This window comes from Cygnus atratus, chromosome 6, assembly GCF_013377495.2.
Source record: "Cygnus atratus isolate AKBS03 ecotype Queensland, Australia chromosome 6, CAtr_DNAZoo_HiC_assembly, whole genome shotgun sequence".
NCBI lineage: Eukaryota > Metazoa > Chordata > Aves > Anseriformes > Anatidae > Cygnus > Cygnus atratus.
The window spans coordinates 29,093,491-29,119,755 of NC_066367.1; the positions used below are offsets into that span (position 1 = coordinate 29,093,491).

Below are 26,265 nucleotides of genomic sequence, written 5' to 3' on the forward strand. Positions count from 1 at the left end.
GCTTCACTGAAGTCCTTACTTTTCTTCACAAAGAATGACCAGACCGTTTCCTGACAGGGCTGAGGGGAGAAGGGGCAGACACGGTTCCAGACAAATGGTTTAAATCTCTCCAGAAGGCTTTGAAGAAGATTGGTTATAAAAATAAGCAATGTACATTGTGACCAGCATTATCTGTCATTGCTCCTACAAGCATTCTCTGTCCAACCAGCCTCCCCTCCAAAAAAACACAGCCTGAAGTACAAGGTATAAATGGATATAGTTCCCGGTCATCATCTTGTAGGAACAGCCAGCAAGTCTGCAGATGAAGGTTACATTTGAGAGATTTAAGCCACAGATCCTTCTCCATTTTCTCAACGTGCTTACTAGCGATTTGCGGCCTTGTTTTCTATTTATAATGTAATGGAGAGACATTTTTGTTATTAGCATTATTTTTTTCTCAAGCAAAATGCAGACCAAGTTAAGAACAGTTTTAATGTAACTGGGTAACACTGATGAACAGTGTGACGATGATACTTAAAAAAGCACCTTTTTAAGGCACCGGCTAAGTACACCTTAAAAAAAAATGTTTTGCTCTTCAGTAACCCAAAGGCAGCAGAACTAGCCCTTATTTCAGCTCCACAGAACAAGTGGAAAGCTGGACAACAAGGGCCAGGAGAAGAAGAGATGCCTCCCAGCATAAAGTCTTAACAAAGTTCTTTCCTATGCAGTGCTACAGCACAGTGCACATTTAAACAATGCAACGCACCCAACATGGTGGGGCACAACACTTGGCGTTATTTATCCTAATCATGTTTATCTAACATTACCCAAAACCAGTCAGATGCCAATGAACCCTGATATTTATGTTGAAAGCTGCAGAAAAGGTGGTGCAAGGTAGATTACTGAGATGTTTCTACAGAGTCTGCCTTTTCCTCCAGATTTCATCACTTATCTTTAACCGGCATTGAAAGAAACCCTACAAAGTTCATGCTGAAGTACAATACTTTAACTTCAAGACTGCTTTGTCACAAGCACTGACAAAGAGCCATTTCTCCGAGCTTAACATGGGGACAAGTTCAAAAGCCCACTCAGCTTCAGCAGCAGCAAGACATTCAGTTCAACTCAGTTCAACAGCATTAAGAAGAAAACTAACTTCGGAGGGGGCATGAGAGAAGCTATCTGGGCGTAACACATCCTCACTTCGCTGTATTTAAAACGGCACATCGCACCAAGTGTCAGCAGGGCAAAAGAGCCCCACATCGCCCCCTTCTCAGAGCACTAGTCCCGCATGCCCAGCACTGCAGTACCTGTTCCCTTGCTCCCCCTGGGTCCCCATTTCCACCCCTTAAAACCCAGCCGCCCCCTCAAACGCACACCACTCACAGAACCCCACAAACCCACTCAGCGACCGCCACGACCCCCAAAGGCCCCAAGCACCCCTGACCGGCTCCCGCTATCCCTCAAGGTCCCCGTTTCCCTTCACCACCACCACCACCCCGACCCCACTGTCCGTCCACCTCACCCCCTCCCCGCGCCCACCTAAGGACAGCAGGTCGGCGGCGATAGCCTTGCCGATGCCGGTGCCGCCGCCGGTGACGATGGCCACCCGCCCGTTGAAGAGCCCCGCCGCCAGCACGCCCCCCCCGCCGCCATTTTCCCCCCCCTCCCCTTCTCCCGGCCGCCGCCACCGCTCCGCCCCATGCCGCGCCCCGGGACCGGGGCTGAGCGGCGGGGAAGGGCGGCGGGCAGCGGCTCTCCCGGGGCCCCGAGGAGCTCCCCCTGGCCGCACGGAGCGGCAGCGGGGCCCCGCGGGCGGAGCCGGCAGGTAAGGCGGCCGCGGGTTTGCCCGCGGGGAGCTGGGGCGGGTGGCGGAGGGGACACCATTTTCCAGGGGCGCGTCCCTAACAGAGCCATCTTGAGCTGAGGGGCCTCGGAGGTGGATCCGCGCTTGGGATCGCCCTCGGTGAGCTCGGCGGGGGGTGAGGAGTGTGAGCGCCGTGAGGATCTTCCCCAGCATCTCCTCTGTCCTCTGCAATGGAGGCATCCATTCGTGAGCATCTCTCTGCGTCTGGTACTGCCGTTACTGCCTTAGGGGAGATGGCTAAGGGGAGAAGAGTGAGGGGGAAAAAGGATGCGTATCAGCCAAGTGGGAGAATCCCTGTGTCCGTTTTAGCTTTCTCCTTTGTTAGTTGGAGTTAGCTTTGTTAGCTTTCTCCTTTGTTAGTTGGAGTTATTTACTTTTCCCAACGCATGTTCTAAGTTTTAACACTTTGAATCAAAGAAGATTGTAAGATAGCATCCTCATCCTGAAGCTCAGTGTGTGTCAAAGGAAGCTCTGTTCCCTCCCTGTAGTGTGGGGAAGGGGAGGCACGGAGAAGTTCACATGTGTCCAGGCTCATTCAGCAAAGGGGGACAAGGCAGAAACAGACTTCTGTGCGGTGACTTAGACCCGTGAGGCAACCATTAGACAAAGTCGCCTTCCAGATGGATTAATGTCGGCAGAGCGCTTTGATTTTTTAAAGCACTGCGTTACTTACTGGAGGCAAGACGTGAAATGCTGTGGCTGACGCCGCAAGAAATACTTTCCCCACTTTTAATCATCATGAGACTCCACAGATCCCCATGAGTTATCTCTGGCTGCCCTACATATTTTAGGCAGGCTGCATCAGAGAGATCTTTAATTAATCCCAGGGAGAAGCACTCTGCTAGTGAACTAGATCTTCCTATTCTAACCTGCCCACCATCCCGGCTGAGCCACAGGCCGCCCAGGAAAATCGGTCTGGCCTCTCTGTTTGTGTTTTTTGCTTGTTAGATTTCCTGGAGAGCCCTATCAGATGATTTTTTTTCTTCCCTATTGAGATAAGTTTCTTGTTTTCTGCAAGCTTTTGGAATTTCTCAATAGCCATAAATAAGAGGCTTAACACATTCGGTGAGGTTGTGTGAGTGATGGGCGGGAGGATAAAGGGGAAAGGCATAAAGATCGGAGAGTAAGGAGGCAAGGAAAGGAGACATCCATTCCTTGGCCTGAATGGAGGGTAGCCCCTCCTGCTACAAAACCCATCCACAAAGAACTGAGCCGAGATAACCAATTTTCACAGATATTTTCAGCAAGGCAGTGCCTTCTAGTCAGTGTTGTGGGGTTGTCTTTGAAACAAGGATTGAGTGTATCTTTGTGTGAATCGATTTTACTCCTGTGTTTTAGATTCAGAATGATTTAAGCTGAAAAGAAGAAAATCTTATTAACTGAAATCAATTTTAATCTTCTCTTACACTTGTACTTTCTTATTCACAAAGGAATGTTCATTTTCTTTTGTTGGTAGCATTAAAACATGTTGGTCTGTCACTACATGCAACCATAGCAGTAAAGTCAGTAAGCAGAAGGCTATTCCTTTATGTTATTCTATAAATTTAATGTTTGGATATGTATTAGGAAGTAGTATCTGATTAGACAGAAAGTTCTTAATTTTATTATTATTTTTTGCCTTGCAGTATGTGTCAGCTTGCATTTGGATGAAAATAAATCTGCATTTAAAGCCTCAGTCTTCACTTTTATCTTTTTGTTGCTAAAACCTGCTTAATTTTGTTTCCTTGATGTATCTATCACCTAAAAACATTAACCATTCAAAATTCAAAATGACACATTTAGAAAAAAGAATGCATCAGTAGTCGTTTTTTTTTTTTTTTTTTTTTCCCGGTTGTCAGCCCTTCAGAGTTGTGCAATTAGCACTTCATTCTTTAGCATCTACTTTTGTATTTATAGATTGACTAGGAAAAAACTAGCTCTCTGTTTTTTTTTCAGCTCCCAGATTGTGTCTCAGCTTTGAATGAACTAGTTTGATTTGTTGAGATGAATGGGAAACTCTGCATTTTCAGAAAAGGCTACTTTTGTCAAAGACAGATTTTGTGCTTTGCCAGCCTATGGCTTAGCTATTCAGCTGATGACATCTGCCAGTCCAGCTCTCTGCCATGCTTTAGAAGTCCTGGCAGCAATATTTACTGCTTTAATATTCCTTACAGCTTGCTGTCCTTTGGGGAGGGTTGTGCATTCACCCTGTTTATGTCCCCCCATATCTTGTAATCCATGTTGGCAAGGGGGAAAGTCTCAGAGTTGTTAAATACTGAACTAAGGAGAGAGACAGATGGCTCCAAACGGGAGAGAAACCTCTGTGGGATCCAAACGCCAGGAGAGGTGTCCCTGGGACCAGCAGTCCCACAGGGAGGTGAAAGCAGAGGAGATTTAATGAAAAGCATCCTAGTGCTACAAATAAAACCTTAAGGTCAAAGATGATTTATGATGGAGGGTTTCTGCTAGTTAGCCTCGAGGAAAATCAACCTGCAGCTCTGGCTGCTGCTGCTTTCCCAGGCCCCACTCCCATGAATGCTCCAGGTTTATAGCTTTCTTCTCCTGGAATACCAAATTGCACAAAGTATAACAACAATCCCTTTTAATCCCTATGATTATTACTAGAAATATGAGGGTGGAGCCATAACTTAACGAAAAATGGCATGAGCTTCTGTTCCCATACCTCTCTGGACTCTCCCATGGGATTACACCAAAGGCCTCCTCTGCCCTGCCACTTTCACCTCCTGTCTGTGCATTCTCTGCTGTGGCTGGTTTTCCTTTCATCACCTCTGACTGGTACATGAGAGCCTTTCTATTTCATGACTTCTGCCTTCCTGGTCAGCCCCATCTGATGGTCAGGTTCCCTGGCCAATTCATCTCTTCAGGGACTTCCCCACTGGGCAGATCCTTTGCTCGCAGGGATATCTCGAGGTACGTCAGTCTAAGTAGGAGATAATCAGGATTTCACTAGCTTTCATCCTTATCTGTAGGAATTTCATTCCAGTGACTAAAAAAAAAGAGGAGATACTGAAGACAGGCACCATACTCAAAGTAGAGTCTGTAGTTAGAGAAGATGTAGGGTATCGGTATGAGTTTGACACCGGTACACAGGTACATGTTCTAAATAATCACGCACCCCACTGACACTGTATTAATGAGACTGGAGCATTTCCTTGTCTGCAATTGAAAGTGCTGCGTCCTTAATACCCTGGCATCACGGATCTGTATCTGCAGTTTTATCCAATTGAGAGTCCCCTGAGCCAACTAATTCCTGCTGCAAGAGATACTGTCTAAGTATCTTAGATTATATTTACTGTGCAATGCATTAAGCAATCCTGAATCACTCCCGGGGGACCTTCCAGTTCTTGCTCTGTACAGTTTGGCTCTTCAGCAACTCCTGGGCTGCAGCCAGGTGTTAGAGAAAGCTCTGATCTGAAGCCCCTGAATATCTTACCCAAATAAGAACTCCAAGATGTAGTTTTGTGTCAGGATCTTTCAGATACCTTCTTCCCATACTGGATTTAGAATTGACTGCGTTTTCCATTGCGCTGCGTGGCTGCAACTCCTTGCTCTCTAATTGCAGGTTTTGCTCTTTGGGGTCTCCTTGTTTTCTCTGAATGAGGCACTGGCATGCTTGATCTTCTTGCAGCAGAGAGCAGGGCCAGGAGGGAGAGGGGACCAAGACACAGTCAGGGATCTTCTGAGTGGGAAGGGATGGAAAAAGAGCCTGAGGTGCTAACGCAGGATCCTAGTTTTTAGTTATTGTAAAGGTCAGGCGGGAGTCCAACACACATTAAAACATCCTGGCAAGAGTGCTGCATGAGTTCCTAAAGCAGGGAAATGGAGATCTTGTGATTCTTTTACTGAAATAACATTTACTCTTTTACTGAAATAACGTTTACTCTTTTACTGAAATAAAAACAGATGCGATGCCAGGTCCCAGGCTGAGGGCGTTGCTGTGGAGGCAGGATGCTGCGCTCACGTTGGTGTGACCGACTGGGTTCTGCAGCTCCTACGGCACCGTGTAATCCAGCAGGGTCCTGGTAGATGGGCAGGAATTGCAATAGGCACCTGCTGGTTCAAGGTGCGGGATGACCCACTTTGGGCAAATGCAGAAGTGAGGGGTGGAATAGGGGAAAAGAGAGAGAACACATCTTTGCTTTATCATCAGGATTTTTTTCCTAAAAATTTAAGCATTTCTGTTAAGTTTATTCAAGCCTGCTTTGGAATCCACTTGAATTGCTTTGAGGATTTCAAACCATCCTTCAAGTCGTGCTTTGTCTTCATTTCTCATTCTCTTAGCAGTCTGGACAAAGAATGTGGAGACAAGGCAGAGACGGCACTTCAGGCTTTAGCTCTAAATAAAAGGTAGACCAGCAGTGTTTGGGAATTGTGAATAAATTAGTATGCAAAAAATTGATTGAGTAATTTGTTTAGTATAAAATAAAAATGCACAGCTGTTCTTGTGTGCCATTTCTCAGACTTCAGTAATACTGATCTACACAGCACTTATCATTCCCTGACATTTGGAAAAGTTACGGAACAGCAGAGGAAAAAAAAAGATCTGATTCATAAAACAGACATTCTGTGAAATGCCCTTGACTTTTAAAAAAAGTCTTTGAAAATGTCATCGAGAACCAATTTAGTGATACGTTGGAAAGCTCCTCTTCACTACTTTTATTTTTATTTTGGCTGTATCTGTTGAATACCATCAGCAGGCGTTTGGGTGCCTCACACGGAGGACGAAGGACTGCAGGGAGAGCAGTGCTCCTGAGCCACGCAGCTTGGCAGTGGAGCTGGCGAGCCCTCAATCCGAGCCCAAGGCATTCTCTCCGTGCTGAACTGCAGCTTCAGTGCAGGCCGTCCCGTGCTGGCCAGGCTCTTGTCACCACCTGCGTTGGTCCAGAAGCTTCTCGGTAGCCTCAGCGTCGGGCAGCACTAGCACTGCGTGCCGACAGCCCTAAATAAATGACTGCATTTGCCAGTTATAAATCGGGACTGGGCAAAATTGGGTCTGGCTGTGCCTGCCTGCAGACACTGTGTTCTTCCCTTTGCTTTTAGCTTCAGCTTTTGGCATCCCCACATCCTGATGGTCAGGCAAGGGGTGGGGAGCTCCGTTAGCAAACCCATGAAGTTTTTGGTAGAAGGGGTCACCTTCCTGTGGCGCCCTCTCTGCTCTGGTACTCGGTGCTTTTGGCAATCCCGCTTGGGGTCTGCTCCTGCTTGGATGCATACTCAGAGCATGGCCTTTTTTCTTGTCTCTCTCTCTTTCCTCAAGAAATAAAAGTGCTTTGAAGCTTGTGGATTGAACAGGGAGGGAAAGACAGGTGTGATCTATGAGCTTTGTTGCTCGCTTTCTCGTATTTTGCTGGCAGGCCACAGGCAGGTGTTTTTCTTTGTGCTTCTGCTATCATTGCACAGACACTTAAAGCAGCTTGCTATTATGGGCTGCTGCTGTGAGGGGTTTTTTCCCTCCCCTTCCTTGAACATTTCTTCCTCTAGGGGTGGCTGCATGGTGAACTTGATGAGGGAATTAATCTGGCTGAAAGTAACATTTTATTTTCTTTTAAAATGCAAAAGGCTTATTTTCAGTGAGATAAATCCCCCTGTCAAGTTCACCGCAGGCTGCACAGACACTAGCACTGGTAGGGAGGAGCTGTTCCCACCTTGCCTTCTAACAGATCATTCATCACAGCCTGGGTATTTGCTAGATTCACGGAACTGTAATCTAATTTGAGCTGTTTCACTGTGAAATGGAGACAGGTGTTGTTCCCTCTTTCAGCAGGGTGCGGTGAGGATGCATATGTGAAAGATCATGTCAAATCATTGAGGTAAGTCCTACTGTTCGGCCCTCTCCCAGCATAAGGTCTGAATTAAACGTGCTTTCTTATATAGGTCTTGCCACCTATTGTTGTAGGGTCTGGGGCTGTACATCCTGCATTGGACCAATGCATTTCGTCATCACATTGATTGGTGACAGACAGATCTGTCCCAACAGCTGGATGCCTCCGATACCATCTATTTTTCATACGTACAATCTGACAGCAGATAAGCCCTTTAAAAATACTAGGGATTGGAACTAATCCTTTGGCTAACATGCACCTAAGCAACACAGATGCATGCACAAAATCAGAGGCGAGGTTGGGGATTGGGACTGGGGAGGCTGTGGAGTGAATGACGCAGGAGAAGGAGGACCTGTGGCTGGGGAGCTCTCTCTCAAGCTGGATGTCTGGGGTAAATTTTCCCTGATCTCTTCCCCATCCTGTGGTAACTCACCGTTCTTCTAAAGTACCGGTTGTTTTTTGTTCCTGCAGCTAACCCCCGCGTGATGGGAGTGAAGACACAGTGCCAGTTCTTGTTGCTTGCTGTACATGTTATGTGACTATAAAAATAAAAGTTGATGCTCCTCACTGCTTACAGTCTACATTTTTTCCTCTCATGTCTCCTCAGAGCAGTCGTAAAAAGGTTATTTGTGCAGTAGCAGGGATTTGAGATCAAGGATTTTATTAGCTTGCGGGGAGGCACTTCCTTCCTGTCTGCGTTCAAACCGGATAATTTCTCCTCTGTTAGCAGCAGCAGCAGCAATCCCTGAAAGCTGATGGAAAAACTTCCTTTGACCTACATGGTGCAAGACCAAGCTCTTAGGCTCCTGTTTTGTGTGTCAAAGACTAACGCTGTCATGGGAAGCGTAAGCAGCAGTAGCTTTCCTGCATAGTAACAGAAGACTGTGCTTCTAAAAATTCTTCTACAGAGTGTTTTTGCAGAGCTGCCTCCCCAGGGCTTTCCATCTGTGTTCACACAGAGATTAATATCCAATTGTTTGGCTAATAAACTGCTCCCTGCTATCTCTAAAATTTCACCATTTCTTTTCCTTTTCTCACACGGACAGTGATGAGATTCCTATCTCCCTCTGCGCTCCCACGTGGAGACGGTCATCACTCACATCAGCTGCACGGCAATTGTCATGCTTCAGCCCCACAGCAAGGCTTTTAAGGGGTCGAGATCTCAGCGTACGGCTGAAAGAGTTGGTGCTGTGGGTGGCTGTGGTGTGCTGCGGGCCGGCCTCGTACTTACTGGACGTAAAGAAAGGCCAGAGAAAGAACATGCTTTGTGTCCACTACTGTGATTTCTGCAAGAGACTACCAGTTTTTGTTCAAAACTACAGAAAATGTTCTCAACAAAAATGGGCTGGGGTTTGAACCTGTTTGATTCAGCAGCAGCCCTGAGGGATGTGGGGCTGATGGTGGTGTTTCAAGGTGCTGCCTTCAGAGGGTCAGGACCAGGAGAAAAGAGAAAACATCTACTGTGAAAGCTTAAGATCAGGAAGGATCTTTGTGATCTTTTAATACAAGTTAAAGGACTTCCCTACATTAACACCTCTTCTGGTCAAGTACCAGTAACCAAGATACCCAGTCCAGATTTGGAAGTTGCCAGTGACGGTACAATTCTCCGCAGCCCCCAGAGATGTACGTCGAGGGACACCTACACTTTGTTAAAACACCTACCTAACGTCTGCTCTGTATTTTTATGTCCGCTTTTTATCTTGCTCCATCCTCCTCTGCTGGATTAGAGGGATCTTCTTCACCATGTTTTGTTTCTGATGTAGGGATCATACAGATCTGATCAGTATGCAGCATCTTGCCTGACTGGTGAGCACAAGAACTGCACACAGATTTCCAGTAGCAATCATATCTATGCCAAATTGAAAAATAGCATCACGTTGCTCCTCATTGCCTGGCCAAAACTGACGTAGTCCTTTAGGCTTTGACATTACACCAAGAACTGACATTAGGTTATCATCTGCTGTGAGTTAATGAAGGTCACAGCTAGATAAACTTCTAAAAAAAAAAAGAAAGAAAACCCAACCACAAATCTTTGCTTTTAGCTTTGGGTTATTTTTAAATATTACTGGCAAGTTGTCCCCTTTTCAAGGCAGTATGGGCTGAGCCTACAACTACAGCCAGGAATTTTGGAAATCTAATCCCAAATTAACTTCCATGTGTCCAGACTTTTAGTAGGTCATCCCAACAGTGATGCTTTCAGCTTCTCAGTGACTCCGAGTCTTCTTTTTTTACCCCATTTGCAGCAGGGGAATCTTGCTGCTGTCTCAGGGGCTCGCTAGGCTTAATCAGGTGATTTTAGGATTTCGTGGAGTTTTATGGCTGATGCAGTGAAGGGACAGTATTTGCAGTAAATTTAGTATTTTACAGAGCTGTTTTCCAGCATGTCTTTAAATCTAGGCATACGTTTTTTGCATGGCAGGTGTGAGCTCAGATGGCAGTCCAAACAGTCTGTCTCCAGCCATGTTGCAGAGCTGGCCAAAAGATTCCTGTGCCCAGTGATTTAGCAGCAGTCTGACTTCTGGGATGTGCTGAATGATTTTTGAATTCCTTTTCATGTGTCTTCTGCTCACCAGGGAAGATTTATTTTCTGTAATGCAAAAAATAATCTGGATTGTGTTTTTTAAAACCACACAAAGCCAACTGGCCATAGTCTTAAGATTAAAGTGATACAGTTAGCAGTTGTGTGTGTCCGTGCGTGTGTGCGAGGCATAAACAGTTGAACTAAAGTTCTGCAAGAAATTTCAAAACAAAGCAGCAAAACCTTATAACTGTGGGAAGACGGGGACCGTACTACCAAATCTAAAAATGCTCAACATTTTTCACTGTTCAAGTAAAACAATTTCCCCAGCGTTTATTGGGCTATGCGTTATGATAACTACGTTTCTTAGTTTCCTCTTAAGGACATGACTCAGATAATAGGTAGAAATTTAATCATTGGTCACGTGCATTCTTTTACATACGTAAACATTCAACATGCTCTTCAGAGTTGTTAAAATGTTATTTCTTGTACTCAGATGTGTACCTAAATACTTCATGAATATTTGGCAGTTGGGTTTGTAAGTGTTACGAAATCTGAGAACCATTAATCCCGTGTCTTGCAGGTTCAAGGAGCAGGACTTGGCTGCCTTGATGCGTGTTTAATCACGTGGTGTGTACTTAGGCAGCATTCCCATAGATAACTCTGTCACTTGGTATTAGTGGTAGTTTTGCTTGAATGAGCAGAAACCGAGCCCTTATATCTGTTAAAAATATTTATGAAAATTTGTTGTTTTTTCCCTGCACAGTAAGAAGGCTTTGCTGTGGTTTCAAAATCCCTCCCCAGTGAAGTCATCTTAATAGCAATTTTCCTTTAAATCTTCTGTATACGTTATATTTTAAGGTCTGACAGAAGTGCACAGTGCTAAATTGGTAGGGTTTGAAATATCATTCCTTTTGACATCATTTGATTACTCTTGGTAATATCCTTGCAATGGGCAGTAAATCAGAAGACACTCAAAGCTCGAGAGGCTGGCACCAACAGAGCTATCATAACGTACGATGTGTCTGCTGCAGCTGTCTCTAAGCTAGGCCAGTCCTTTAAATTATTCAACCTGATTTTTGTCTGTGATTTCAGTATTTCTTTTTCATGTCAGGCAAAACCATTGTCTTCTGCTTGCTTCCAGCATTGCAGAGGAATGTTAAAGTCACGCAATAAGCTGTGCTTGTTTAATCTCTTCTTACAAACGTTATAAACGCTTTCCTCTTCAAATAGCTTTTTATTTTTTTAATATTTAAAATTGGAACCTAAGAATCAGGATTAGGCGATATTAGAAAACATGCACCCATGTAATAAAATTGATGTTCAAGACAGTAATGAGGATCAGATCTTCAGATGACATTTAAACAAGTTGGAAGTAACCCTTTAAAGAAAAGTTGTGTCATTTTTTTCTGCTTGGTATGAAGCAGACTTTTTCTGCCTTCCCTCTCATTTCAGGCTGGGAATGGAGCGCACACTTTGGATGTCAGCAGTGGGACATTTTACCAGAACAAAGCATCCCTGGGACCACTGTCTAATCAATGGCTTCTAAGTGCAGGAGCTGTTAGCCTGGAAACAAGCCCTACAAGATGCCAAGTGAGGTGCTCGAGAGCAGCAGTGGGATGGAGGAGACGGTGCAGAAAGAGAGCAAGTCCGGGACCCACAGCCCTCGCCACAGCTCTGCAAGGAAGGCGGTGGCAACCACGGTCACCTTTGATGGGGAGGCCACTATGGACCGGAGGAAAAAGAAGAAGAAAGAGTCCCGTCCCGAGTCAGTAATAGTGTATCGGTCGGAGAATGAGAATAAGGTGGAAGAGGAGCAGGCAGATGAAGAAGGAGGGGAGAGGAACTCTGAGGAAGGCTCAAAGTTTCTGGGTCAGTCCACGACAGATGGTATGTATCCCTGGGAACATCCACTTTCCATAAACCTTGGTGTCACTGACAGCCACGACAGATTCAGGAAAGAGGTTGGGGCTCTTGCTGCCATTTTAGAAATGCAGATTAGGAATACCTGCATTTGGGGAAATTCGTGCTTTTTACGCCTCTGCTTGGATTCACAAGATTTATTGAGGTAGGTTACAGAGGCTGATGGTGGGAGCCACAGGCACAGAAACACAGGGTCCCCTTCCTCGCTCTGTGGGTCCCGTGCGGTGCAGACCCCAAGCAGGAATGCAGGGCCAGGGAGAGGGGAGGCAATGGCAGGGCCACCCTTCTTGATGTCAGTGTGGGTTGAGCTCAGCTGGAAGTGGCTGTGGGACCAGTCATGGCCAGGACCGCAGGCAAGGAGAGTTTGAGTTCGTAAATGAAAATGCACTGAAACAAAAAGCACTACAGCCTGATTTGGGGTGTCTCCTGCAGTTCTTTGCAGATGTTAGTCGTTGCCCTGCTCTTGGTTTTGAATGTATGCCCTGGTTAGGGACGATCCAAAGTGCTGAGCATACTTTACGCCAGTGATGCTGTGGTCAAGCCCCCATCTGTGCCTAAAACAACTGCCTGTTAAGTGAAAGGATGGCAGCAGATGGATTTAGGGGCTCTACCTGTGCTAGGGAGCTTTACTCATTATCTAGGATTTGCTGTTTGCCTTCTGCTTGCATAATCTCAGCACAGCTTCCTCTTTAAGACTGATTATTTGGCAAGGTCATCGTAGGGCATCTCAGAGCCACTTTCACTTCTGATGTTTGTCCTGGCTGCCCTCGTAGGGAAGAAGTGTGTGAGGCTGGTCCCATGGCTAATCCTCCCATGAGTCGGCGCTGTGGGCTCTGAAGGGTTTAATGCGAATGCCCACTCCTGGTCCTTCAGCCACCCTGGATTCCCCGTGATCCCAACCCCAACCCTCACGCTTCTCTGCTGCCTTCCTGTTTGTGTGGACCACTTCAAACTGCTCCCTTTAAGAGCATGACAGATTCCTTGGAGTTCCTTCATGAGTTGGAATTAAGTCCAGAAGGAAGCATATTTTTGCCCCACAGACGAGTTTATGCCCAGTGCCACTGCAGGGACCATCCTAAACCAATGTCACCTGGAAGCCAAAGTGTTTGTGATTTGAACACACATCCCAACACTTTCCTGTTGGGTGCCTTTCTTGATCCCTTAAAATGCAAATGTAATTACATGAGACTTAGTGAATATGAGACTTTGTGATTTTCTAAAGATTTAAAAATTAAATTGGATTGAGATACAGTGTAAATATAAAGTGGAGTAACAACTATTCAAGTATACCTCCATGGGTGCATGTGCTTATTCCAGTACTAGAGCCTTACTCATATTTAGCACATTTATGCCGAGTGTCCATGCTGTTCAGGAATAAATCTCTGAGGGTAGCAGGGAAAATAAGCTTACTGTTTTTTAGTCAGTTGCTCTGTCTTGTCTCTTTCCCATATGTTCCTGCAGCACTTTTCCTTCATATATTGTCCCCAGTGCAGATGTTGGAGTCTTCTCCCTTGTGATTTCTGTCATCTCATTGGCTTATCTTTCATTTTCTTCTGCAATAATTGTCTTTATACTGCATTGCTTCTTGCATTCCATCTTCTTTTTATTTAACTGTTACTCCATCTGCACTAATTCATTTCAGGGTCTTTGGGGATTTACATAAAATACTCCACAAAGAAAAAGAAATCTAATGTGGATGAGTTTATCTGTGTTCGTAGGTGTCTGGAACATGCCTTTAGACAGCCGATACGTCACCTTGACTGGAACAATCACCAGAGGAAAGAAGAAGGGTCAGATGGTGGACATCCATGTCACACTAACAGACAAAGAGCTGCAGGAACTGACGAAGTCAAAGGAACCTCCTAAAGAAGACGTACTTGAGAAGAAAAAGAAATGTGATGTTGGGCTCGACAGGGGACCCCACATCGTCCTCTGGACCATCATCTGCCTCCCCGTTATTTTTGTGGTGTCCTTTGTGGTTTCATTCTACTATGGAACCATTACATGGTACAACATTTTCTTGGTATACAACGAAGAGAGGACCTTCTGGCACAAAATCACCTTCTGCCCCTTTTTGATCATCTTCTACCCAATTATAATCATGGTTGTGTCTTTTTCCCTAGGCCTGTACTCGGCTGTGACCCAGGTATCATGGTCCTTTGGGGACTGGTGGCATGCTGTCAGGGATATGGAGAAGGGCTTCTGTGGCTGGCTCTGCAGCAAGCTGGGTTTGGAAGATTGTTCTCCGTACAGCATTGTTGAGCTGCTAGATTCTGATAATATCTCAGGTAGTCTCTCTGGCAAGAGCTCTGCGCAGGGTGTTGAGACTTCAGCAGTCTGAGCCTTTGTCCTGACTGACTATTTTGGTCATACGTGAGTGGTTTTCACCTAGAAAATAAGACACTGATTTTATATATATATATATATATATATAAACACAAATAAAATGTCAGGCTGGGAGTACTCTTTAAATGTCACAGAATGCAAGTGCGCTAGCTTCACGTGGTGTTTGTGGGGAGGTGCATGGCTCTCCAGTGATTTGTCATCTGTTTTAGCTAGTTACAACTTTGGGGAATAGTGAGAAAACCCAGGTCTGTGGGGCTCAGGCTGTTTTGCAGGTGACAGAGGTATATGCTGAAAAGACTACTTCTGTAAAGTTAGACTTCACTTTTTGGGAATAGGACATAACAGAGACCTGTCAACCCAGCGAAAAAAAGTCTATGTGCAGGGGATGAACTTCAGGAGGTCGGAAACTCATTCATAAGGGAAGGATAAATTGCAAGATTTGTGATGTTCCTGCAGTTGTCCTAGAAAGGATCCTTTTTCAGTTCTTCCAAAAAAAATGCAAAAAACCTTTCAGGTGTGCTAACTGCCGAGAAACTGTCAGTTTGAAAAACGAGTGCACCCCAGTAGTTGTGCCCGGCCTTCCAGTGGAAGAGGACAGCACAGCCTCTGACAAAGGCAGATCTGTGCTGACCTGAGACGCATCCCACACGTGACTTGCTCAGCAAAGCCGCGCGTAGGCGCTGCACATCACCAGGTGACTGTAGGTGCACGCACGTCCTTGAGACCTTCGATCTCTTGCTGGCTGCACTCCTACGAGGGAATGGGCTACAGGAGTCTTACGCAAGAGAACGGCTGGGAGTGCGAAGCGCAAACAGTTGCAGTGCTGGGAAGAAACACCTGCTGTGAGGCAGGGCGATCATTTCGGGTGTCACCGCAATGTATGTGTGGTCTGGTGGCACCTCAGTTTAGGAAGGTGGCGTTGAAGATGCTTGAGATGGGAAAGTCTCACTGAAGTGGTCATTCCAGCTTTCAAGTTGCTGTTACGGAGGAGATGCTGAACCATCCCATGCAGAATGGGGCGTCCTTGAGCCTGAACCTCTTAGCACCAGTGCAAAGTGCATCAGTGCCTCCGCTCCAGAAATCTGCTCCACCACCCCCTGCCTCCTGCAGGAGGAGCAGGAAGAGCATGGAAGAGCGACAGATTGTGCATCCCCTTCCCATCATATCTTATTTTCGTAACTGACTTCCCTCCTTTTGGGGCTTTGCATGGCATCTTAGTGGACTCCCAGGCCAGGCTGAGGTGGCCACCATAGGCCAGAGAAATTTTAATTGTCTTTTTAGAAAAATCACAAGCAGAAAAGTTTTTTGTCGGGATTGGAACGTGGTTGTTGAGGTCTCGGCCTAAGGAGAGCACAAAGAAAGTGAAGGAGAGGTTTAAAGGGCTGTAATGGGGACTGAGTTACAAACGTCTGCAACATCACTAATTTCCTGAGTGCTCTGGTTCAGCTGGTGCTGCTAGAAAGTCTGGCTCAGCCCCAGCCCAGAAGGGCCCACCATTTGCATGCGTGTAGGTAGCTAGTTCATAGTATGCCCTAATGTCTGTATTGGGGTTTCACTCCCCTGCCTCCCTGACAGAAGGGGAGCTGCTCTGGTTTTAGGGTCTCAAAGAGAAGCATTTAGAAACTGGATTTCACAGGAGCTAATGCTTCATATTGCGTTTCAAGGACGATCTCAAGGCTACACTAAATGGCCATCCCGATTAGGACATTTGGGAGCCTGCGATGGATGAAGAAGTCCATTGGATGCTCTGAGCCTGACACTGAGAATAAGTGAAGTTCCTGCTGCATCCTTGGTCCATCCCCTTCTGAGATGTCCAGCCAAAGAAGCCTCTTAGCACTGGCTTGAGAATTACCAGTGTGAGCAGTGTGTGAGCCAAATAGAAAGAGCTGGCTTGGCCCCACAGTTTACCGACAAAGCACAGGTGTCCCTGTGCTCAGGTACAGCCAGGCTGCATTTGCTGCTTCCTTATGCACAACTATCAGTTTTTACTGACGGGGTCTCTAAAGGCAATGGCCAACTTCCAGCAAAAAGAAAAAAAAAAAAAAAAGGTCCCCAGCCCGTGAGGCAACAGGAAGTAATTCAGTGGGGTTCAAAGATGACCTGTGCCACTGGGACCAGTTCACTGGGAGAAAGTTCAGAGGGTGAGAGTTCAGCTGTCACTGCCAAACAGCAGCTGTTCAAGGCTAAACGAAAGGCTGGGGTCAGTAGCACAAAGAGCCTTCAGCTTACAGAGGGTTTGAATGATAAGTACTAGCTAGTTACAGAGCGCAGCTATGTGAAATGTCTGCTGAGCTGCAGGATTGCTTTCAGGCTTGCAAACAGCCTGCCAGAACCGAGACAAAACCAAACCTGTGCCTCTTGCTGCTACGTGAACACAAAAGAGCATCAGAGGAGGTGTATTGCCCCCCCTCTGCCATGGCAGCTGTGCTTCTGGGTATAGCGAAAGCACTTGGAGTCCACCTTTTGGGGGATAAGCTGGAACAATCCATCGTGTGTTTTCTGCTTTATTACACATTCAACCAAGCTTGCCTGTTCGTGATGAAATCAGGGTGTTCTGCCACTGATTTTGATGGGGGCTACTTTAAGCTTGGGGTTAGTTCTGGTGCTATTTTTAAAAGTTTTATTCAGACTTTTCTCAAAACAACTCTGGATAGCTTTCTCTCTTGCCTGTTATCTCTTGGAGCTCTTTGCCTGCTGCAAAATATATAATCATAATCACTTGTTGTAATAGAAGAAAGCACAAGCTTTTGTCTTGTTCTACCTTTGCTTTCAGAAACTCAAATAATTTCTGCTTACATGCCACTGCCAAACTGCAGGGAATACCAGTTACTTGATTGTTGAGTGTGTTTCTGGCTGCTGCAGTCTGAATGTTTTTTTTAAGTACAGATAGTGTGTGTTTGCTGATTGTTATTTTTAATTGCATTTTTTCCCCATCCTTGCTGGCCTGGGTGGAGAATAAAGACGTACGTGGCTTAGAAGAGTGCACTCATGCTTCTGCTTGACTTCGTGAGAAAAACAGTGCTATGGGGTAGGCACTGTCGTTCTATGCTGATAATTGATTTCAAGTCATCATCTTTGGAGACGCAGCTTAAAGTGTATCTGAAATGGTTCTGTTTTACCTCTTATTAACCTGTGCCTATCCAGAACGGTCTTATCTCTGGGCTCTGTTTTGTTTTTACTTCATAGCACACAAAAATGATTAGTTTTTGATTTAATTTCACTTACTGGGTATCTGACTTTAGCCCCAAAGACCTGTAGCCAAAGACATGCTTCCACACCAAAATAGGAAGTACATTTAACTTTACGTTAAATATCTTTTAATATCTGGATATCTTTTTGAAGCTGCAACCAGTAGTTAAAAAAAGCCACCCCAAACTGCTCTTGCACACCAAAGCATGCAACTACAGTAGCACTAAAGAGAGGAAATGAGGATGCACAGTGCCCTGTGACGGGCACAATTTCACTCAAAATTTATGTAAGCCTTTTCTGTTCCAGGCAGTGAATTGCCTGTAGGACCAGTGCCCTTCCTGCTTCTTTCTAAAGATGTGTCAATGTACAGACGGTTAGTTTAATGCAGGTTCATCTCTGAAGTTGATTAGTCCATCCAAATTTATTCCCTGTATTGAAATGAAAACTCACAAAAAAGTGAGAGGTTGAAACAAATTCAGACCTTTTCCAAATAAATGCCTTTACCCAAAAAAGGGATACAATTCACTTGAAAGGCAACCTTCCAATTAATTTGGTGAACTAGAAGGGGCGTCACGTAGATGAAGGCTTGCTTGTCTTTAGCAGTAAAACGTGCTCGCTCTTCCAATAGGCAGCCACTTAATGATGAGGGAGAACTTGTGGTTGTGTGTTTGGTAACAGAGTAATTTGCCATACGGTTCAAAAAGCCCCCAAACCACCCTTTCATGTAAATGGGTCAAGTGTAAGTGCATTTACACAGGCAGCCCAGAGAGACGAGGCTTGAGGGTCTCTCATGGATCCCCCTTGGTCATTAAACCCCCAGTTCCAGTAACTTTTAGCCTCCCTAATTTCTTGTCATCACCTGGTGGCTGAAGTCTGTCAGAATGCATTAAAATAAAGAGAACATCTGAGTCAGGCCAACAACGTGTTTGTCCTTGTGTTAAAAAATGCCCTTGCTTTTAGTGAGCTAAGACATAAAACCTTCCCCCCAAAACAGAGCACCTGCTGTGGTTTGCATCCATTGGAATTAGGTATGCCAGGGATGAATTTGACCTGGAGCCTTGTAAGATAAAAAGTTTCTGCCCTAAATTGATCTCCCTGTCTTAGGGATCCTTCTTCCAACCATCTCTTTCAGCCAGAAATTTACCTTTCAAGATTAAAAAAAAAAAAAAAAAAAAAAGACAAATACTGAAGTTGATAACACTTTCTCTTCAACAAATAGGAAAAAAACCCACCTCCTAGGCAACATGTTCCCTCAGGGCTTGGTTTATTACAAGTTCCTCCATCAGTAAGGTATATTAAAACCAATATATTTAAAGGTGCCTTTGACTGTCTTCATATATACGCCAAAATCTTTCTGCTACTACAGCGATAAGGTAAGTGACTCATTTATTTCTACTATAAAATAACAGCAAATCTGCTCCTTGTGACAGAACACAAATGTGCCTTAATTTATTCCAGCCTGGTTATTTGAATCACCTGCAGTAGTGATCCTAACAACCGCAAATACTGTACGTAAACTGAATGGCTTTTATAGTGTCATTGCTGGGCATGAATCCAACAACTCCCGGGTCAGCTGGCCGAGGGAGAACATGGCATTTATTCAGTCTTTCTAAAATGTAAGACTTGTCCTGAACCATGGAAGCGTCAGCTTCTACTGTCTGTCACTATGATGCATTTAACTGTATTTGTAGTGACCTGCCCCTGTAATTACAGGCAATTACTGGAATATCCTTCCATCATAATGGAGATTTTCCTTAATGTTTTAACCATACAAGAGTTGCACACAGAATTAATAAACACAAGTCATTTTAACCTTCATTAATTTATTCATATGAGCTCCCCTGTGACTTAAGAAGTGAGCAGAAAAGAAAGTGAAATAGAGTAAGCAGCATCATCCCAGGGCACGTGTAGGGCCATTACTAAATGCCATCTCTGCTCTCACCAAGAATGTGTCAGCAGAGCTAAGGTTAGAGACTGAAAGCAAATAATAAGGCTGACTCCTCTGCAATGCGATTACTGAAAACGAATATTGAAACAGTCTCCAATACAAGAGTTCATTTGGTGGTTGCGACTTTGCACAGCCTTGTGATTACAGCAGGATTGTTCCGAGGCTCCATTTCCACTTTAAAATCAAGCCTCTTCTGATGGTTAGATTTGCCACTTATTTCAATAGGAAATTATTAAAAAAATTGAACATCTGTTTTGTCTAGTACAAAACAAACAAACAAACAAACAAAAAAAACAGCAGCCAAACCAGACAACAACAACAACGAATTCAACAGTTGTCATCCTGGCAACTTATCTCCCTCCAAGGAATTCCTGCAAAAAACAACTGGCAGGGAAAACGTGAAATGACTCTTTCCCTGCCTGTCCATCTGACACTGTCACATATCTGCTAGTGTCCTGGGCTAGCATCAATTCATGTACATAAAAAAAATAAGTCTTTCTTCCTTCCTATCAGGCAGCAGCTCCCTTCTTCACGCTGCTGCTCCGCCCCTCCAGAAAAGCACAAACTTGAAACTCACAAGAATTAAAAGCTTTGAAACGTGACATCATGTCCTCCATGACCACAATGCTCCATTTTTAAAAGTTATTATTTCTTTAAAGCTCCAGACTTCTATCCTTTCAGTCTGACTTCAATCTGCTTCCAGGTGCAGATAAACAAATGGGGATTTAAAAAGGAATCCTCTCTCTCCAAGCTTGGAAAGAGCCTTGTGTAGCAGCTGAATGCTCCCTGTCCCCTCACACAAGCCGGCTGAATGGATAGGGAACAAATCCCTGTGCTACGAGGATTAAATTACAGTTAGCTAGAGCATGTGTGTGTGCATACATGCGTGTTGCTGGTGGGGGGGCTTCTGGGGAACAGGGAGGGTACTAAAGGCTTACGCTTCTCCATCCACAGAGCAAATCTGTCACACAGTGAGTTACCTTAGCTATTTTGTCCGGAACAATGTCCCTGCAGGAAAGTGCTTTCCAGAAACACCAAAAACCCCGCTGGATTGGTGATGACAACAAACAAAAACTTATAGCACGAGAGAGGTGAGAAAGACTGTGAAACCAAGAGCATGGGGAGAACAAGATGAGATTTGGCTTCTGAGATAGCCCAGTAGTAGCCAATACAAGATTCCTGGGCAAAACATTGTTTTGCTACACCCTATACAGCAGCCAGTGTTTTCTCCTGCTTTCTAAGTTGCCATTTCTTTTTATTGGCATCCACCCTGTACTTATTACCTTTTCCTAAAAGGCTGACTTTAGGCTGACTTTGTGATTTTTTTTTCCAAACACTCCCTCTTATACTTTTTTTTTTTTTCTTTTCCCAACACAAGAGTATCTGACATGAAATTTCAGGTCCTCTCCAGGAACCCAGGTGCTCTGGGCTCCAAACTATTTCTCTTCTGTATTTCTAACCAAACTGTTTCTATTCCTTTTAAAGAAAATCAGCCCTACATTTCTGATAGTCTTCCAAAATGTAACAAAGAAATCACATGCTGCAACAACTAATCCAGAAAAGTCTGCCGGAGTTATTTCAAGGGTAGAAACATGTGTCAGGTTTTCAGTTACTTAGCAGTGGGAAATATTTCACCTCTTGTGATACCAGGCTGAGGGGGCCTTGCATAGTGTCCTTTAGAAATACTTCGGCTAATCCAGCGATTTAGAACTCATGAAAACATCCTAAACCTAAGATTAACAGATTTAGGTGTAGAAAGAAATTTTTAAATTGAGTTTCCCCAAAAAAAGTGAAATGTAGATATATAAACATTTAAATATATATATATGTTTATCGTCTGGTTTTTGTCATACCTTTATGCAGAAATTCCTTTTCTGACGTTGGTGGTTCTTGCTGGGTGAGTGCTGCCGAGTTCTCCAGGCCGTAGTGCTTCATCTGCCTGGGTGACTGAGCTCATGTTGCCCTCCAGTGGCTGAACTGAAAAACAGAGGGAAAAGCAATGTTTCCTGCTGCCGTATAAACACATCCAAAAGAAATTTGTACATCGTGAAGGTACAATGGCAGATACTAACAAGTTACATCTTGACAATTTTAATGATATCGATACAAAATTAATCCCCCCCCCCCCCCTCCCCCACACGTTCCTTACAGGTATGTGTTCTGAAGCAATCTTCACTCATGGGAGTTCATGCTATGCCTTCTCCGACTCACATTTTGCCAGATTCGTACGGTGGGGCACGTGAAAGCATTTAATTAGAATCCAATCCAGCATCTTATTTAGCCCTCATACTTCAAAGTGTGGTCAAACCCCTTTTATTGCAGATCATGCAAAGCAATCTCATGCTAATACATGCCTCTGTGACATCCCAATGCTTCACATAAATACCAATAGGGTTTTTTTGGCAATAGCATGTGACATAAATCCCAATGCAGTTGTATGTGGCAACAAAGGCACATGGATTTTAAAAGACATAAGTGTCTTTGAACTCTCAGTGCCCCTTTGAGCTAATTTTTCAGAATGCAGCTGATTTTTTTCAGAATTTTAGCATAATAAGGCATTTTCTGTGTTGAAAATAAAGCTCTTTTTGTGAACATCCATGAGCGCCCAGCACGTTCACAGATCTGACTGATATCTCAAACTGAGAACTAAGAAAATGCGACTCACATAACCAGTGCTTACTGGCAAGAAACAGGGGTGCCAGCAATTTGTAAATCCGAACACTGGCAACCTGTTGAAGGAAATCAGAGAATTTCTTTCTTCAAATGTCTTTCAGCTACCACAATCATAAGAGTTCCCTCTTTCCTACTATGTCTTCTAATTTCTCTAACAAATGAGGCAAGTGCTAGGACTTTTTAGTGCACAGCACAGAACATAAACGTTTATTGAACAAGGCTATGGTATTATAGGACAATGAAGTACCTGCTCTTGTAGTCAAACCAGTATCACAATATACAAACACAAAGCATTAGGTTAAAGTTACACGAGAAATTTTAATGTTAGATTTTCTCACTTTTTAGAACTAGGCTTCATAATCTTAAAGTTCTCCTTACTCGTTAAAGAAAAAGGCATTAAAGCAATCAAAGATAAGCAGCTGAAATTCCTTTATATCATCTCTTCCTGACATGGGTCATTAGTTGGACTGAAACCTTGGGATCCACAGCATAGGCTTCTGCCACTTGAGCTAATTAAATAATTGACAGCTGTAGAAGACTGTCTATTTACAAAAACCAGCTGCAATCAGGCAGCAACACAATCAACACCAGTAGCAAAAAGGGATTCAACAGGAAAAGAGTAAGTGGTACTTAAACAGCGGAGGTGTTCTCAGATCAGCTGAGCCAAGTGAGTTTCATTCAAGGCAAATATAAAACAGCCTAAAGCGATCTCACTGCTAGTAGTGATTTTCCTTGAAAAGAGGGGTGGGTGAGATCACAAATTTAACAACTACTTTTAAAAAGGATGGGGAGAGGGTATCTGATATTGGACAATGATGCTGAACTGAGAGGGATAACAAGCATGGTGGCAGAGATTAGAACTAAAAAAAATATCTTCATAGGTTTCATAAGTGCTCTAAAAGAAAAATGGAACACAACTTGTTAGGAAAAATGTGCTGTTCTATTCATTGGGAATAACATCAGGTGGAAGAACTGCTGGATGGGCAGCAATTCTGCAGAATGGTACATGCATGTTACAGAAGATTGTTGTTCTCAACGTGAGTCCATGGAGTATGAAAAGCAAACGTGTGGGAAAAATGGGTTGTAAACAGAGCTAGCTTGTGATTTCACACTTTCCCTCTCTATGGCACTTAATAAGGCCTCTGCTGGTGTACTACATCCAGTGGAAGCTTTTACTGTGCTCAGAAACTGCATTAACTGAGAAGTCCAGGAAAGAGAAAGGGACTGGTTAGAGGGAAAGAAGAGGCTGTAAATTCAGAACTCTTTCAGGGGACAGTGAGGAGGAGAAGGCACAGTGATGTTATCTTTTGGAAGAGGAACTATGAATGTGGGGTCTCAGAGCCTCTCAGCTCTGTGCAGGAGGATTTGTGGAGCCATTTCTGAAGTGTCTCCTGTCTCCCCTGTGGTGGTGTGGGACTGGGAGTTCTGGGTGTGCTCCTCAGGTAGTTTGTACATCAGCAGTGATTCTTCCACCTGCCACAGTCTGAGAGCCCCTAAGCTAGAATGTACTTGGCAGGATACACCAAATCAATGCATTCTTGTTTGAGCTCTTTTCCCTGCAGGTGCTTCCCACAGAAGCAACTAAGCAAACTGTGTGCCTCAGGTTTGCATCTCTGAGGAGGACCATCAGCAATCACTAATCAGCCATCATAAATACTAATGTTGGTCTGCAGCACAGATCTGGCTTGTGCCTGCAAGCGTTTGGAAAGACCTCTTGAGGGGAATACAACTGTGCATACCTCGTACTATTCATGAAGCCCCAATGCAGGAAGATGCTGACAGATGTTTTGATGCTCTGCTTTGCTTTGTGTGTCAATTTCCTGTATGCTTCACGTTTCAGATTGTTTCCAACTAGTACTGGTATAAATACAAAGCTGATCAGTATCAGTGTCCTTGCACTCCTTCCTTTATGTCCTTAGGAAATTCAGTTCTTAATTCCTGTTAGTGCTCACTTCCACCTATGAAGCCAGGAGAGACATAGGTAATAACTGCAAAGTTAATTCTTCCATGGAAAGTTCTGGTTCACGTATGTATTTCAATAAAACTATTGGGCTAGTTTCTAGAAGGCTACAGTATTGCCCTTTCTACCAGGCGTTTGTCCAAAGTTTTACTATGTAGGCAATGGCTCCAAGAGGGAGAAAGGCGAAGTCATCTTTCTGCTTTTATGTTGAACTCGTTCATGTTTGTGCAGAGCTGTCATAAGCAGCTGGGACCCAGCTGCAGCTCTCTGGATAATACAATCCTTCTTGTAGCAAAACGGGGAAGCCGTTTTCCTTACTGTCTTGTAACATCACTGAGTGAAGTTAAACACAAGACAGACTCCTTGTTGCTGCTTCCTGAGAGTGCGCTCATTTTATCCAGGCTGCTTTTTGCAAGAAGAAAAGTAACCAGAAAAGAGAAAGTATAGAAATGGGCGAGAACCTCACTGGGACTGAGGTCTGGCTCACTTTGTTGCAGACGAGATTATGGTTGATCACCCTGCATGCTGAGACCTTGGAGACTTCACGTATTTATTATTTATGCCCAGAGACTGGCATCCTGTAAAATGGAAATAGCCAATTAATCACAAGCATCTTTTGGCAAGCATTTACAAGCAAAGATCTTCAAGTCTTAATCCAGGCTAACAAAGCCCCAGTGTCCCCAGATGGAGTTCATTAATCAAATCTGATAATTACCTATAAGGGAGCACTTTGCAGACTTGCAAAGGAAAAGGAAATGGGGATTAAAATTTGCCTCAGAAATGATTAGCCAATTTTCCTTCAAATGTTGGAAATATATCTGAAGAAGTTTGGCAGTATGGAGGTGTAAAGGGGGAATGTTTGGTTTTATTGTTTGTATATTTTATCGAGATGGTTGTAAGACCCCATTTATGCCAGATTGAGAGCTAATGCATGAGCAGATCACAGATGGAGTTTCGTGGTTACAGGTTCACATTTACCTTAGTTTTATTCAGATTTTATAAGGGAACAGAATGCTGTACCTGAGCCAGGCGCTTCAACCTTCCTGAAAAGCATTTGGAAAAAAAAAAAAAAAGTTTCCTAGTTCATGCCCAAATTAAGTTTCTTTGGGTAATGTTCGCAATTACTGCTCTAGCTTTGAGAGCTTGGACCAAAGCCCAGGATTCAGCTTTTGTGTCAGTGCTAGGATTCAGGGATGACTGTAAAGGGTTTTGTGTCAATATTCTGTGCCATCCATCAGGGCTGGGCGTTTTACTTCCCAAACCTGGCATAAAATGTTTGTTCTCTGTGATGCCTTGAAAAATGCTTTCCTGTTGGTTTGTGAAAAGCCATTGCTAAGAGAGTTGATTAATCCTTGTTTGTCTGTTCTTTGTGTGTGTACGCGCATCTGCCTTACATTAGACTGCAAGCTCTCCCTGTTGGAAATCATCTGAGGTGGGAGATTGTCTAATCGCTAGCCCATGGGGCTTTTAGTCTGTGGTGATTACTCCTAGGGACTAAGATACATTAGGAATAATAATAATAATAGTAGTAGGCAGACCTGATTTCCTCGGATTAATCTGAAATCTCTTTAGAGACATTCAGGAAGACCATGGACAGCTTTCTCTTGGAGTTGCTGGCTGTTTTTCTGTCTACAGGTTTCCCATAAAATGTTTGTCACATTGCCAAGCTTCTCTGTTTCTTTGTATGCAAAGTGCTTTGCAGAGAGAATCTCTCAATAACCACCAGTATTTCTAAAGCATGCTGCTGTCGGAAGGTGGTGTGATTTTTTTTATTATTATTATTATTTTTTATTCCAGATACCATTCAATATGAAAAGGAAGTGCTTGCCTTTGTAGGGTCAGTGTTCTGGTACAAGGTTTTTAATGTGTTTGTGTGAGATTTACTCTTTTGTAGCTATATTCATATTATTGCTTCGCACGCTGTTTTGAGAATAATTTTAGAAAACGTGGGACTTTTTTTCTAAATACACTGATTACGATACTGTCACAGTCAGTGCCCGGCCCCACAGCCCCGCGCTGCCGTCGCTTCGGGCCGCTGAGGAG

General features: G+C 44.2%; 2 protein-coding genes across 3 annotated transcripts in view; one reads left to right on the plus strand and one right to left on the minus strand.

Annotated features, from left to right (window-relative positions):
* PECR (peroxisomal trans-2-enoyl-CoA reductase) overlaps positions 1-2,023 on the minus strand; it is a 19,764-nt gene extending 17,741 nt beyond the window's left edge. Inside the window, 1 exon segment of the mRNA XM_035569120.2 lies at positions 1,519-2,023. Coding sequence (XP_035425013.1) covers positions 1,519-2,023 — 505 coding nt within the window.
* Positions 1,686-16,395, plus strand: TMEM169 (transmembrane protein 169). 2 transcript variants are annotated; one of them, XM_035572646.2, is made up of 4 exons: positions 1,686-1,804; positions 7,605-7,653; positions 11,639-12,073; positions 13,825-16,395. In XM_035572646.2, the coding sequence occupies exons 3-4, from the start codon at positions 11,770-11,772 to the stop codon at positions 14,445-14,447; spliced, it is 927 nt and encodes a 308-aa protein (XP_035428539.1). In that variant the 5' UTR covers positions 1,686-1,804; positions 7,605-7,653; positions 11,639-11,769; the 3' UTR covers positions 14,448-16,395. The 2 variants fall into 2 exon arrangements, with proteins under 2 accessions (XP_035428539.1, XP_050567662.1); XM_050711705.1 differs by lacking the exon at positions 7,605-7,653 and having other exon boundaries at positions 1,746-1,804.
* The last annotated feature ends 9,870 nt before the right edge of the window (positions 16,396-26,265 follow it).

Excerpts from the sequence above, each read along its gene's own strand:
- TMEM169 (XM_035572646.2), top strand. The coding sequence starts at position 11,770 with ATGCCAAGTGAGGTGCTCGAGAGCAGCAGTGGGATGGAGGAGACGGTG. Across the intron at positions 12,074-13,824 it reads GGGTCAGTCCACGACAGATG|GTGTCTGGAACATGCCTTTA; the intron begins GTATGTATCCCT and ends CTGTGTTCGTAG.